Source organism: Balaenoptera physalus, assembly GCF_965194825.1.
Source record: "Balaenoptera physalus genome assembly, chromosome: X".
In the NCBI taxonomy this organism is placed as follows: domain Eukaryota; kingdom Metazoa; phylum Chordata; class Mammalia; order Artiodactyla; family Balaenopteridae; genus Balaenoptera; species Balaenoptera physalus.
The window spans coordinates 29,406,987-29,423,975 of NC_138903.1; the positions used below are offsets into that span (position 1 = coordinate 29,406,987).

At 32.5% G+C, this 16,989-nt stretch overlaps 1 protein-coding gene across 5 annotated transcripts in view; it reads right to left on the reverse strand.

The window, feature by feature from the left end:
- The window catches only part of DMD (dystrophin), a 2,259,822-nt gene that overhangs the window by 986,292 nt on the left and 1,256,541 nt on the right, over window positions 1–16,989 (reverse strand). For all 5 annotated transcript variants that reach the window (XM_082446317.1, XM_082446321.1, XM_082446320.1 and 2 more), the window contains one exon: window positions 3,067–3,261. In XM_082446317.1, the coding sequence (XP_082302443.1) occupies window positions 3,067–3,261 (195 nt within the window). The remainder of the gene's footprint in view (window positions 1–3,066; window positions 3,262–16,989) is intronic.

The window sequence follows — 16,989 nt, forward strand, 5'->3', positions numbered from 1 at the left end:
TTTCTCCTTCTTTATTTCCTTCCCTCCTTTCTCCCTCCCTCCCTTTTTCTCTTGCTGAAGTATAGTTGATTTACAATATTATAATAGTTTCAGATGTATAACATAGTGATTCAATGTTTTTATAGATTATATTTCATTTAAAGTTATTATAAAATATTGGCTATATTTCCTGTACTGTACAATATATCCTTGTAGCTTATTTATACATAGTAGTTTGTACCCTTTAATTCCCTACCCCTATCTTGTCCCTCCCCCCTTCCCTCTCCTCACTGGTAACCACTAGTTTGTTCTCTATATCTGTGAGTCTGCTTCTGTTTTGTTACATTCATTTGTTTTGTTTTTTAGATTCCACATATAAGCAATAACATACAATATTTGTCTTTTTCTATGTGACTAATTTCACTAAGGATAATGCCAACAAGCACATGAAAGATGCTTGCTTCCTTTTATGGAATCTTTTTAAACTGGCATAGATTCAGTGAGAATTAGAACTCAGGACATTTTTCCTATGAACTGGCCACGCCAGTCCTCAGTATTCTACCATGTTTTACCCAAATTCACCCTTGCTATGCTCAACATAGTACCCTTGAAACCACTGCATGAAAGGTGGTACAGTATAGGAGTTAACAGCTCAGAGATTAAATCTACTTGGCTTGGGTTCAAATCCTTGCTCAACCAATACTAGCTGTGTCAACTTTGTCAAGTTATTTTACTTAATATTTCTTCAGTTCCTTCAACTATAAAATGGGGATAATTTTAGATATTTCATAGAGTTATGGGGAGGATCAATTAGTTAATACAAGTTATCAAGTACCTAAGCCCTATATACAAATTGATCCTCCTTACTGCACAAGATAAAGCATAGTTGTCATCCTTATTCTAACCCATGCTCTTATTTTTGTCCTAATAATTCACCTTTATCCATGCCAATCCCTAACTGAGCAACTAAGGCCTAATTAAGCAACTAATTGATAATATTGGCTTTGATATAAGGATAAATATTACTTTTGTGTGTGTTTCTCATTCATCGCTAGGTATGCCTTAGCTAATGTATTAGCTATTAAATGCAGATTTACAATGTAAATAGGTGTTTATCTGGTTAGTTCTTGTCAAAATGATTAGGTAGCTTTCTAATTCAATACATCTATGGAAATCATATGTGCTATATTATTTATATTTTCTTCAGAAAGTAATTACTTTAACTTATTGCACATTATTTGTGTTGTATTGTACTTAAAAAATATGTATGTTAAACCACAGCAATACCTACTACAGTTCTGTAATTTGATTCATGCAAATCTGTCAGGAATAAAATCAACCACAATTTAATTTCAAACCTTCTCAACCAGCAGCTGTACAATTTATGCACTGCTTTTCTATTTTTACTACTAGATAATGACAATGATGAAATGCCTTTAAGAGGAAGTACATATTCATTGAAAAGACTGAGATCAAAACTATCCCCCTTCAAAAAGCTCACAGAGGTAGGAAGCCCGTTTGCTTGCTGCAGGAGATATGCTGGGAGTGTGACGGAATTATGCCCCAAACTCCATCTAATGAGGACTCAATAATCCAATTAAATTAAAATTGCGATAATACTTTTTTACAAACCACAGTAATCAATACCATCGTAATTGCTGTCAGCTTTAATACTATCAAATATATCTGAAAGAACAAATGATTAGCTATGAGTGCAGCCAGGGGCCCATCATTCTGAGTGTGCCAGGTTAAGAGGTATGAAGACAAAGATATTCAATTGGCAACTTAATAAGTTTAGGGTTACTGCTCTCCTGACCTATATGTCCATGAACATGGAAAGGAATGAATATTAGCTCATTAGCAGTGATTTACATATTGAATGACAATGATGAACTTACAAACTGTGCTGTCATGAGAAATTAGTTAATGTGAATTATGACAGGCATGCTGGCATGTCTCCTTTATCAATTGAGTTTCTTTTCTTCACTGTACCCACGAGTGATTTGACTTTTACTTCAAAGAGAATAAGAAATAGCACCATACCAAAATGATGGAGTAGTTCCAGAGATCCATGCATCCCTTACTCTATTTTAGTGTATAATTTTGTAGCTTATTTGATATAATGTAAGACATTAAACTCAAGTCACTCAAGATATTGCTACTCTGATATCTAAGACAAACAAATGTCTATTTGTATAGTTATGCAAATATGTGATATGGAATGAGATCCCAAGAGATCATTTAGAGTATAAAATACTTTAGCTAATAGGTGCTGCTGAGAGCAAACTTATCTTCTGTCTATAATCTTATGCTATTTGCTTCGGCAAATACCAAGCTCTGGCTATACTATTATCTTTCATTTTGAGTGTGAAATGTATGATCACAAAAATTATCTTGAGACACATATTATTATGTACATTTTCTTGATGCTACATTTATTTATCTTCAGACACTTCCTTCTAAAATTCAAACCCTACTTCTTCATCATGTTTTATCTTAGTTCGGAATTCATAAACTTATAGTTGGTGATTTGAAAAAAAGCTGGATTTGGTTGGAGGCTTTTGCCTGGTGATTTTAAATAAAGTATTTTACTGCTTTCTATTCAATTAGATACCATATGTTGTGGTACTGATACTGACACTAATTTGAAATTGAATGTGAATATTATAAGTGGAAATAGAAAACTAAAACTGTATACAAAAGAGATAATTTAAAACCTCATTTAATTTCCCCTTTTACGGGAAAAGAAAGACAAGTAATGTATCAGTTGGGAGTAAACTGTTTCTCTAGCAAAGCTTGTTTTTTGGAGAGTCCTTTCTGCCCTGAATGTATAAGAAACTATTATTTTAGTGCGTTCCTTTGTTTTAGGATGTCTCTTAACATTAAATATTATAAAATACCTATTCCATTTTATGTTTTTCTTTCTACACTAGATTTCTAAAGCTAACCATCTTGTAAAGTATTTTAAGATTTCCATGTGTTAAGTCAGAATGCCTTCATGGTATACATTTAAGTCAAATGTTATGGTACAGCAAATGATCAATGTGATGATCTTGTAAAATCTGAATGAAAGTGCTTTGCTTTTACCTTCAGAGACTCCTCTTGTTTGAAGAGATCTTCAAAATCTTTAGCACAGAGGTCAGGAGCATTGAGAAGTTGTTCCACTTCTGATAGGGCTTGTGAGACATGAGTAATCTCAGTCAGATAAGTAGAAGGCACATAAGAAATTTCCAAAGGCATTTCTTCAGTCATCACCATCACTGATTCTTCATGGACAGTGTGCTGGTATAGATATACAAAAGAACAATTCTTTTAGCTTCCTAATATTGAAAAGACCTCTATTGAATTCATATAGATTCCAGATTATAGCTGACAGAGGGCTGGAAAGTGGATCAAAAATGCATGATGATAAGTCTAGTAAAAAGGTTATTTATTATTTATATATCCTCTCTTCCGAAACGTGTTAGAAGCATTTTATAATAAAGAGATACACACACATTAGCACCATGAATATAAGATTGAAAGACCAAGAGCCGTAAGGTCATGAAGGGGTAGTTTTACCCTAAGAAAAGAATACTTTTTACAACTGGATTTAAAAATGTAATTCTAAGCTTCCTGGAAAACTAAGTATGGGGTGGGATGTGAGGGGTCTACATCTATGATAGTCATACCAAAAGGAACCTTTCCTATACTTTTTTCCCCTAATCTTGACTGAGGTACAAGAGGGACAAAGTGGTTTTGGTTGGTAGCTAGCTTTCTATTAAGCACCCTTCTCCTCCAAATTCTGGACATCAGCTCGTCTCTTTGGTTTTTTTTTTTTTAACATCTTTATTGGAGTATAATTGCTTTACAATGGTGTGTTAGTTTCTGCTTTATAACAAAGTGAATCAGCTATACATATACATATATCCCCATATCCCCTCCCTCTTGCGTCTCCCTCCCACCCTCCCTATCCCACCCCTCTAGGTGGTCACAAAGCACCGAGCTGATCTCCCTGTCAGCTCCTCTCTTTGATGCTAGGTTCTTGCTAAGTTAAACTGCTTATTAAGGTACTAGATAAGTAGGACTGAGGATGAAATTTACACTTTAATAAGAGCTCCTGAAAGCCTGAAGATCTAAGGGAGCACCAGCTTCTCCTCCTGCATCTACACTTTCCTATCTGCCATTCAAGTGCTAGGACTGATGGGCATCTGGGGCTCAGAGTCTGTTTGGACTTGGTCAGGAGTGCCTCTTTCCCTATTCCTTACAAGAACAAGGAATAAATACTATTTGGAGTGCAAATTCAGAAAGATAGATGACCTCTGCTCTCTCCTGTCTATACCATAAGCAGCAAAACTCTTGTAATTAAAATTAGTTTTCCAGTAACTTTGTTTTGAATTGATGAACTGCCATCTGCCTGGTGATGGGGTCAGCTGACGGTTTCAGTGGCAGGGTCTCTTGGGGAGTTCTTATGATAAGCATGCTAACACAGCCATTTATTACTGCACAGCCTTTATGACGAGACCATCCTCATTTTTGCAGTAATGTAATTAAATGGTGTTTAGGATCCCAGACTGAAGCTACACAAAGATGAGTTAAAATATAAGCTGGTCCATTTATGCTTTCATTTTGATCATTCAGGTCCAGAATTCTTGTACTCATTTCTTAGATAATATAAAAACAAAATAATTCTAATTTAGATGTCTCATCTACTTATGACACTACAAATTCATAGAATTACACAGATTAACTTATATCATATCACACAATTATACCTTTTAACAAAGTTTCGTTTAGTGTGTATACCTTGACCAAATACATGACACCTATTCCTTCATCATCAATGGAATGGTAATCTACATGTACTTCTAATTTTACATTTAAAATAATATTAGAATTTTGGGCTAGAGTTGGAGGATTTCATTCTTTCTATTCTCTTGATACATAGTATCTAGTCATCATAGATAGGAGAAGTGGTGCATACCAGGTGAATAAGGCAAGCTAAGGGATGATCCTGTGAACTTTTATGAGAAATGGAATATTTCAAAATAAGTCTTTGACACCATTGGGAAACTGTCAACTCATTTTTTAGAAAGTTCAGCTTTATAAATTTTGAATATTCTCATTTATTATAAAGTTCTAATAGATACAATAATTTTTAATACAGAGAAATGTATCATAATTTTCATATATTATAATAAACTGTCAAAAAGTGAACTGAGACACTCAGGTATTTGGAGATCTAGATTACTATCTACCGCTTAAAATATATCATTCTTTTTGACACAGTCATGCAGGTCTATAATGAATAAACTATATCTACTGAATGCCTTTCAGTTTGGTTTAATAAAAATTTCAGACAGTTATTAAAAAATCAGTGTAATTGGAAGTATCATGTTCATTTTCTCTTCTTTATACAAAATCCATGCACTCATATTCAGATTTTGCCTTTTCATTTGAATTTCATTAACTCTGCCTTGAATAATTATATCCTTCTGAATCCTGATGTGTACAAATCCTGTCTAACCTTTTGAAAATCAACTTGCTTTTGTTAATGTTCTTTACCACCTTATATCATTAGAGATATTCATGCATCATTAGCATGGAAGTGCTGTAGCCATACTATTTCATTTTATTCCTCTCTGTTCATATTCATTTCTAATGATATATACCCAAAAGAATACACTATCCTCATTTTCTGGGAATGAAAATCAAGAGATGTAGAAGAAAGCCCCCAAGTACCTATTTTTATTAACAAATTGAAAGCTCAATTGAAGTTTAGAAAGGATTATTATGGGACAAAACTATGATTTGTAACACCTAAAGTTGAGATGAAAACTGGCTTCAAATTTTGAGCTCTGTAAGTAGGCATAGGTATCACTCATAAAGTTTTTAATAAACTTCTGTTTCTCTAAAACTTTAGTTATCACTTTCTTTTTATTACTTAAAATTTGATTCTTGAAGGGCCACATAACTGCATGAAATAAAGGCAATCCTGTTTTGAAACAAATGATGCATTATATCTAAGTTTTTAAAACAAAATGTTTTCCTCCATGATTTAAAGGACTTCTCTCTCCTCAATATAAAAGTTTCAAATGAGTTGTGGTTACTGCCTCATTTATGAGTTATGAGGTCAAAAAAACTCAAGAAGAAAAATGCACTATATGCCATATCATTATGAGATATTCTTTTTTAAAATACCTATGTATCTAACATAAATGTGGTATATAGAAAATAGGTCAACACATTCAAAGTCTAACTAACAAAAATTAGCCTACCTGGACAAAAAAAGTGATGCAGTGATGGAACAATTTTTTTTTTACTTCATTAGTGTTAATAAAGACAAAGATATGTCAAATCTTCAAAATAATACAAGATTATTTATCAATAATTTAAAGTGAGCTATCATATGAAAATCTGTTAATTTATATCTTATCTTTCTTCAAAATGGCATTCTTAATTATTACAAATTATTTAAAAATAGTAATACAATGGTATATAAATCCCAATAGGATTACAGGCTTTTATATGGGTTCTGATGGGTCATAAATAATATGGTAATGGGAAAGACTTAAGTTATCTAAGACAGGTAGCTTTCTCTCCTAGTCTCAAAAGTCTTCAGAGAAAAAAATTAAGTTTCCTTCTAATAAGATGGACAGTTGAGCTATTTGTATTTATTTCTCTTTGATCATTTATAGAAATTATAACCTAAAAAGGCAAATCAAATAATCAAATTTGGCAAAAAGAATACTGCATTAATCCATAGACAGAAAAAAGACTCAAATTATATGACATACGAAAAACAAGAATATGACACAGCTGAGATAGGTAGGGGTTAGTCTTTCCTGTTCACAGTTTTGGATACACATAAATGGCATGGCAATACTAGCGTTCTGACAGTACTTGGCTTTGCGTGCTTTTAATTAAGTCACTGTGCAGAATGACCTTAAATAATCAGCCTAATGAGATCACATGAATTGGTCATGATCTTAGATGAAGAAAATAGTGACAAGAGAGCATTTTCTATCAGGAATTTCCATCCCTCTTCACTGCATCATCTAGAAAACTGCCTATGTGAAGTTATGTAACAAAAAAAGGGGAGGATCAATCCTAGAATGATCATGAAGTAGTTCATCAACAAACTGTATTAAGCTTATAATTTACCCCTTTGGTTCAAAAAGAATAAAACACAATAAATACATAAAATAATCAGTATAAAATATTGCAGAAAGTCATACTTTAGATCTATACTATTTGTTTTCTAAAATCAGAATGAATTTTTGGTACCAGGCAAGCTGGCAGGGAAAGAGATAATCAGGTGGAGCTGGATGTATTAGTCTTTAAGAACAACCTACTTCCAGGAGGCCAGGTATGTGTAGTGTTCTGTATAAAGGGTATGGATGCACCTGTTCATTGATCTACCTTATGTTGATTCTTCCCTTCCACATCATCCAATTTACTTAATTCCTTAGGGCCAAGCTAAATTACCATCTAATTAAACTGATAAACTGAATCTTGATAATGTGTTAATGGCTTATAGTGGTTTAAAGTATTATCCTTCACAGGATAACATTTGCATTTTAATATGGATTTTCAATACATTAACATAAAGTAGTAACTTGGTAGAACTCTAGTCACTAAGTATGGCCTGTGAGAGAAACGAAAGGAAAAGCCTTTGATTCCCACCAAGGAAAGCACCAACACATCAGCACCAACATATATGGCCTACCTCATAAGAAATTACCAGTAAAATAACATGACAATTAAACAGATAAGGTTATATACCCTAGGTACCTTACAATGTAAAATAAGTGCAGCAAAGACTCATGCATAGTACCTAGCCTATACTAGCTATTCAAAAATATTTGTTGAATAAATGAAGAAACTATCAACTTAAAAGGATAATTTTAAAAAATAAATATTTGGCTAGAACTCCTGGGATCTACAGCTATAACATAATTTCCATTTTGGAATTCCCAGAATTCAAACAGGAATATTTTCTTCATTTCATAATGTAATCTTCATTGGTATAGATTTTAAAGGTATTTCTGATTTAACTATACAACATTTTTTCCAATTTAATGCACACAAGCTAAATGCTATTACACGTATGTGTCTGGCTCTTCAATTGTCTCTCAGATTTTAATGTAACTCATTATATGTGAACAAAAAAAGCCATTATTTGAAGTACTGTTATACAGATAATTTTAGCAGATATTAATTTTAGCCTCTTTATGGAGGTCTACAATGCTTATTAGCAAATTGAAGTGTCTGAGAAGGCTTGCAGTCAAGAAATTTTTTTATCCTTTCTAACTCTTCCCAAAGTGTCCACATAAAACTTTTAATTTATATATCCAGTATATATTCGTTTAATAGCAAGCTATCCTGATACCAGCTTGGGAATACCTGGCATAGGAATTTTTTCATATGTGCACATGTGAAAATGAACACACATATAATGAATTTGATGTGAAAACAAAATTAACACAACAAAAAATAAGTATGGAATTACTTTAACTTCTGCAAATATATGTCACCCCACTATATCACTTAATTTCTATTGCCCTGTGGATCTTCCACTTTGAGTAGACTTTGCAGAACAGACTTACAATATTATTAATTTCTATGTTACACTTCTCAAGCATCTCAGAAAATCAGGCCGGCATTTTTCTCTATATTATTTAACGTGGCAACTAAGTAATTATATCTGAATGTGCATGTACCATAATTCTGTTTCTGAATGAGGTTTTTTCTTTATTAGAAATGTGATAGTGAAAAAGCCTATAACTGTACTGTTCAATATGGTAGTCCTTGCCCACATGTGACTATTCAAATTTAAATCTAAATTATTTAAAAGGAAATACAAATAAAATTTTAGTTGCTGATGAGATTAAAAATATAACATGGTATTCATTTTTTATAATAGAAAAAGTCAAAAATGCAAAAGCTAAAATCTTTATTTATGAAAAAGTTTAACACTAGCATTACATCTATCAGAAAATATTTGTTGTAGCTTATCTATCAATAGATTGATAGTTTTCCTCATGAAGGTGATCTAGACTGGCTAGTAAATCCAACTTAAGATGTCAAACGCTTAAAATTCAGTCAATTTGTCATTATACTACAGCAGATTGATTTTACTGAACTGCTAATATATTTTGTTTTCATATACAATAGCCTCAATCTCTAAGTAACCTCATCAACTCTGATGAAGTTACTTTATGAAAGCACCTATTATAAAGTATAGAAGTTATATATGCATGATTAATCTGTTGAAAGCTATTAATTTATGCATGTATGTATATGTATGCATGTGTGTGTACATACAAACAAAATGGAAATGTTGAGATGATAGGAAAATCACCTCATATACACATGTTTTCTGTCTCCCTCACTGTTGAGTAGACTCAATCTTCAAAATAACAGTGACTAACTACTAGAATCTAAAAGAATATCTGCATCAAGGGCTCAAATAACAGAAAAAGAGGTGTAGGTGGAAAGAGAAAGATCATGAACTGGTAGTCTTTGAAAGATAGATGATCTCTGGCACAGTCTGGGATGAAAACTATGGATCTGGTGATTTCCAGATGTGTATATGGGGTAATTTGTAGGAGACAATTGATTTAAGAGGATCTATTGGGCCTGGGAAGGAGTAGGAACCTGCTGTTTTGCTTCATATAGGCACTACTGGACAGTGGCTATACTAAATGGCTGAGGACAGCTTTAACCCCCACTTCTTCTTGAGATCAAGATGCTTTGCCACACATATTTATTCTGGGAGGTTCTGGCTTGTTAAGCCATTCTTCAACAGAAAAAAAATACTGCCATTATCTTTGTTACTTCTCAATCATCACTATATAGTATAACCCTCAAACCTGACTTGCACTTACGCTAAGAGCTTTCACACCCTTTAATTTAAGCACAAGAAAAAGAACATAGGCCATTTCAGGAGACACAAGGGATTGAAGAAAGGAAACAAAGCTGAGTCCATGCAAGAAATATACTAGAAGAAACAGAAGAGAGATTTAATAAAAAACAAAGTGAGAAGCATGAAAAAGATAACACGAAAATACAGAAAGCCTGATACCTGGTTTTAGAAAATTCAATAGATGATTTGGGAAAAGACAATGGTAATTGCTAAAAAAAAAAAAAATGTGGGTTCTAAATGATCAACCAGAGGAAGTATCCCACAACACAGAGAAGAATAGAAACACACTGAAATCGTAAGTGAAAAGATAAGAGACCTGGAGGACAGAATTAGGACATCTAATATGGAAAGAATATAAATATCAGAATGAGAAAAGACAAGAGATGGAAGAGAATAATTAAAATAATTTTAAAACAAAACTCTCCTAAGCTAAAAATATTATTGATTTGCAAAAGTTAAAAATGTTACCCAGGTACCAAGAAGAACTAAAGAATAAAGACATATTTAGAAACATACTGAAAAATATACTAGTGAAAATTTTGAATTCTGAGGAATGGGGTGGGGGTACCTTACAGAGTTTGAGACAAAGAGAACTATATATATATATATATATATATATATATATATATATATATATATATATATATATATATATATATATATATATATAGTTCTCTTTGTGTATATATATATAAACTTGGACCACCATATATTTTATATATATATATATATATATATATATATATATATATATATATAAAAACTTGGACCAACATCATACTTCTCACTGGCAACAATGGAAGCTCGAAAACAGTGAAATTTAAAAGACAATGGACACTAGAAGACAGTGGTCCACAACCTATATAGGCTATTAACAGAAGAGGAGAGAGATTCAAGAGCGCTATTATTATCCAAAGAATCCATCGTTATGATAGCAAAAGGAAGACCATTTTGAAAATTTAAACATTAAAAGGGTATACATCCTTATGTAATTTTTTATGAGAAAATTTCTCAAGTATTCCAACAAAATGAAAAATAAAGTATAATAAAGATTTCTAAACAGAAGGAAATAAAGAATACAAAGAAACAGTGATGAACAATAAACTCTGTGAGGTTTTTCTGTTAAATTTAATACAACAGTGGTAGTTTAAGTGTAATTTGAGCGATAATATGACTTCTTGAACTAGATACTATGAGGGGAAACAACAGTAGTTAGGGACAAAAATTATATATTATTAGTTTTTGAAGGACTTTATCTTGGCTTGAAAAGAATGAGGAGTTGCTGAACAAATCATGTTCGTGGGGAGAGCAATGTTCTCATTTAATTTTGGGGTAAAACTACAGAGATATAGGGTTAAAATTATTAAAAATAGGAAACTAAGTGCTAGTAAAATAGACATGCAGAGTGCAACTTCAAAAATATCAGCAGTATGGGGAGGGATGCAGTAGCATTCAATAAGGATGGTGAATTACAAAATTATGAACAAAGGACACGAGCAAATAACAACCATAAAACATGATAGAAGGAATTTATACAACTATACAGCTATAAGAATTATCATAACAATAATGAAGTTGGTTAAATTTCCCCACTAAAAGATGAAATACTGTCAGATTGGTTTAAAATACACAATCCATCTATAAGCTGCTCAGGAGAGTCATTAAAAAACAAGGTCACAATGGCATATAATGTAATGATAGGTGATGTTACATCATGAAAATAATTTGTAAAAAGTTAGAGTCAAAATAGTAATATCAAATGAAACATAATTCCAGGGCAAATGGGTCCAAGATAACCATTGTAATAAGTCACATTTTTACAAAAAAAATAAGTCATTAATTGTTATGCCCCAAACATTTTTCTGCATTTTACATAGGGTAAAAATTACTAGAAATAAAAGGAGAATATGATAAAATCACAGCTATAAATGGTAGCTTCCATACAGCTCTTCCAGAATTTTTGGATCAGAAAACCCCAAAATCAAACCAAAACAAGCAAACAAAGAAAAACAAGAATAGAGGTTTTTTTAAAACAATAAACTAAATTGAATCCATATTTTGTACAAAATGTAAAAGCATATTCTTCTTTTATATTACAGGGACATTAAAAAAAAGATCATATATCCATAGGAACTTTAAAAGGATAAAAAATAGAGATTTTACAGATCACCTCTGTTTATAATATAATAATCCAGAAATGTAGAGAAATGATGGAATAAATTTTGGTTTATCTCCTAAGGCTATTAAAAAGGATGCATCAGATATGTATGTATTGCCTGGAAAAATGTCTGTGAAAGATTGTTATATTTAAAAATCATACACAGACTGAGGCAATATTTTTAAGAAGAGGCAAAGCATTATCTATCTACCTATCTATCTATGTATAATATTACGGTTAAGAAGCATATAGTATGAAAGATAAAGCTAACTTGTAAACATTTCTTATTTCAGAGGGAGTGAAATTGGCAGGAGGGAGAAATGAAGAGTACTCACTTTTTTAAATACACTTTTGTATTGATTGAACTGTTAAACTGATATTGTATTGATATTACATTTAAAATAACTATATAGAACTCTGAACTAGTGTTAAATAGTAGAAGCAAAAAGATAGAGTTTTCAGTGGTAAATAAAATTTTTATGTAACCTGTTTATTAGTAGTCATGGCCCCTTCTAATTGGCTTGACCATCACAGGCTGTTTTCAATTCAATCAAAGCTGTAGGAAAGTATATACTATCAATTGACTGAACCGTACAGAAGCAGAGACCAAGATAAAAAGCTTAAGAAAGCAGGATTAATGCATTTTGAAAGAATTTCACATTATCACCTAAGCCAACATTGACGGCCTTCACTGCACACCTAATTGACGGAAGGGGTCTTGCAATGACTGGCGGCTGATTCTGCACATGAACAGTACTATTCTTAGGTGCTTGAGGTTCCTGAAGGTGAGTGAGGAACCTTAACAGTAAATGGAAAACTCTGCTCTTACGTAAGATTTTTTTGACTGATCTTGAGTTCAATTTCAAACGACTAATTAAAATAAAAATAACTAATGAGAAAAATACTATAGACAAAGCAGATATTTAGTAACGTTAGAATTATGGCAGACTTTTTTTTTTTTTTGCAATTTTGAAATGACTATGTCAGTTCTTTCCATGCATTCTAAATTGCTTTTGATAAGCTGAAAAAGTTTCCTATTTCTTTGGCCTGACATATGAGACTACCTTTATGTAAATGCCCTGAAGCTGAAAAGGCACTGATAACCTTGACATATAATAATAATACTATTTACAAAATTATATGACCTAATTCCGAATTACATGAGTTTGACAATTACCCCACATTTCTAGTCCCCTTTTTAATATTCACAATTACTTTATATGTCTGTAATAAAAAGTGGGGAGTTACAAAACAGAACTTTTGGAACTTGATCAAAAGATGAAGAGTAACCTATAAAAATTATCATCTTAATGAATTTAGTAGGCATTTTTTTTCAAAGGCAAACATGTATTTTACAGAGCAAATTTATGTATGCAAATATTTATAATATATGCATGTAAGTTTATACGTATATATGGAAACATATAGTTATATGTATATATGCACATGCACACAGCATAGATAATAGATATAGATGTGAAAATTAGCTGGCAGCAGTATTTTGTGATTTAGGAAGCTAATATGCCATATGCCATTATGCGTTAAACAATTTCACATTTAGTTGATGAGATATTAATAATTTTAACCTAATTTTATTTGGGAATAAACTGGTAAAATAATCAAATTTTCCAGGCTAAGTATAAATCAAATCAAATAAACAATAATAACCACAAATAATCTCTCTCTCATTCACTCTTTCTTTCTCTCTCTCTCTCTCTCTCTCACTCTCATTTCTGTTGCCCTGTACTAAACAGTTTTTCAAGGCCATGTGTCCCTATATCCTTCTATACAGGCCCTTTTTTGACTCACTTCCAAGCTGTAGCTATTATTTCATATTTCTGTCATTTACTCCTTTTCCTTTTCTTTCTGGCTTCTACTCGGGGCAGAAAAACAAGATAATAAGTTTATTAGAATTATCTCTAAAATCAGTGAAATTGAAAAAAAAAAACTTTCAAAAAATAACCTGAATAGACCTCTCATAAAAAAATTTAAGTAAGCTATGGACTTTATGAACTTTATCAAATCAACTTAGAGAATCCGGAGGCCTTTTGTTCTATACCTTTTCTGATTCTTGGCTGTGTTCCAGGTAATTCATAACGCTGTCCATCTGACCTCTGAATCAATTAGGTGCTGCTGTGAGTGTAGAAACTATTACGTTTAATGTTATTTTTCTAAAATAATATACTTTGCCAAGTTATAAATAACTTTGTAAAAGATGATCGTCACTGAACAAAACCATTTTTTTCTTACCAAAGACTATGCTCAGTTCTTTCTTAGGGTTTTGTGAGTTTAATGACACCTTGGGATTAATGTGCTCCACTTTACCATCAAGATAGTTTCGCCTGAAATAGCTTGTTCTCTGTAAAGTGTTCCAGAAAATAATTATCATTGTATTTTCCCATGTCAAGAATTCCAACATAAAATTGAACTGTTCTGCCCAGCACATTTTCAACTTTTAACTCTAATAAACCGTATTCACACAGTTTCAAATTCGTTTTAGATCATATACTTTAAAAGGATAATTAAATGAAGTCTTAACATACCTTCTATTTCTTAAAACCCTGTTTAAAAGCAACTGCAACAGAAATAAAGTGTTTTGCCAAATTTTAAAAACCTATACTAATTTTTCACTCCTCAAAACTTTTAAGAATATTGATTTGCTTACTTTTTGTATCCAAACCAATTTTTTCAAGTACAAGAATTAACTAAAATCATGAATATAAAGCAGTCTGCAAATTATAAAAGTATTTGTCATGGCTATTTATTTGGAAATGGAGAATATAAGAGAAATGTGCATACTGATGTAAAAGCAGTGTATCTTTCCAATTTGGAATCTTCATGTTTTCAGTTTTCAATTTTGATGAAGCACATGAAAGGTAACACTTCTGTGTTAAAGCAAATGGTGCTATTATGGGATCAACATATTTTTGAAACAAACAAAAGAAGGATTTAAATCCAGAGGACGAAAACATTTCTAAAAAAATAAATAATGTATTCGTACATTTATTATATGTCAATGTATACTTTTAAAATATATTAAGCAGGTGTTGTAATACCCTAATTCCATTCTTTTTGCATATTTGTTCTTGTATTTGTTTTTCACACACGACAAAACAAATTCCAGAATCTCATTCCAGGAGATAATGCTTGTGGGCCAATATTCATTGCCTGGAGGACCATAAAATGGGAGACAATCACCGATTTTTAGAGGTTTCCTTTCCTCATTCTCAAAAGTTCAAGCAACCAACAAAGAAACTTGGCAGGAATGGTGCCCCTTCATGTGAGTAAGTTTCTCCAAATTGATGGTTCCCAGACTTTGTATTTCATGGGTCAATAAAACATTACCAAAAATGTCAGGGAACCTCACAAAGTTCCAACCTTTCTTTATGTAGTAAAAGACATCGTAAGGAAATAATAAAAAGGGAAAAAAGAAAGAGGAAAGAAAGGCCATTTTAATGCTGCCCCCTCCCACAACACACTGTAGAAAGCTATACTCTCAGAAGAAAGAAAGAATTTTTGAACAAATTTAGCTCTATGAAAAGTGCAACACATTCGCTCCTATTTTTTTTCCCTTTTCTATGGACCAGTGAAAACTTTCAGATACTGGTAGACTGGCACTGGGGCACCACTGGTGTAAGAATGCAAAACCAACAACTCTGAACTATATGGAATTACATAAGAAGATGCTATCCATCCATCCATCCATTCACTTACTAACCATATTTTTCTTGAGCACCTACTCTGTGGTAGCATCTATATATTAGGAAAATAGTATTTAGTAAGACAAAGTCTCTGCCCTCATGGAGCCTACATTCTAATGGTAGAAGACAGATTATAAACAAGAAAGCAAACAAAATATTTTCAAATTGTGGTAAGTGCTATAAAGGAAACACCTGGCTAATGTTGGAGAACATGATGGAGGGGATGAAGGGAATGTTATGAATGACATCACACAGGATGCTGAAGGATGCATTTGTTCGGCATCTTGAAACATGACAGGAGACAAGCAGACAAAGACCCAGAAAGAAAGTCACAAGAGACCAGAGGGCAGAGAGCAAAAGCAAGAAGAACTACAATCCTGCAGCCTGTGGAACAAAAACCACATTCACAGAAAGACAGACAAGATGAAAAGGCAGAGGGCTATGTACCAGTTGAAGGAACAAGATAAAACCCCAGAAAAACAACGAAATGAAGTGGATGGAGATAGGCAACCTTCCAGAAAAAGAATTCAGAATAATGATAGTGAAGATGATCTAGGACCTCGGAAAAAGAATGGAGGCAAAGATCAAGAAGATGCAAGAAAGGTTTAAAAAAGACCTAGAAGAATGAAAGAACAAACAAACAGAGATGAACAATACAATAACTGAAATGAAAACTACACTAGAAGGAATCAATAGCAGAATAACTGAGGCAGAAGAACGGATAAGTGACCTGGAAGACAGAATGGTGGAATTCACTGCTGTGGAACAGAATAAAGAAAAAAGAATGAAAATAAATGAAGACAGCCTAAGAGACGTCTGGGATAACATTAAACGCAACAACATTCACATTATAGGGGTACCAGAAGGAGAAGAGAGAGAGAAAGGACCAGAGAAAATATTTGAAGAGATTATAGTCAAAAACTTCCCTAACATGGGAAAGGAAATAGCCACCCAAGTCCAGGAAAAACAGAGAGTCCCATACAGGATAAACCCAAGGAGAAACACACCGAGACACACAGTAATCAAATTGGCAAAAATTAAAGACAAAGAAAAGTTATTGAAAGCAGCAAGGGAAAAACGACAAATAACACACAAGGGAATCCCCATAAGGTTAACAGCTGCTCTTTCAGCAGAAACTCTACAAGTCAGAAGGGAGTAGCATGATATACTTAAAGTGATGAAAGGGAAGAACCTACAACCAAGATTACTCTACCTGGCAAGGATCTCATTCAGATTCGATGGAG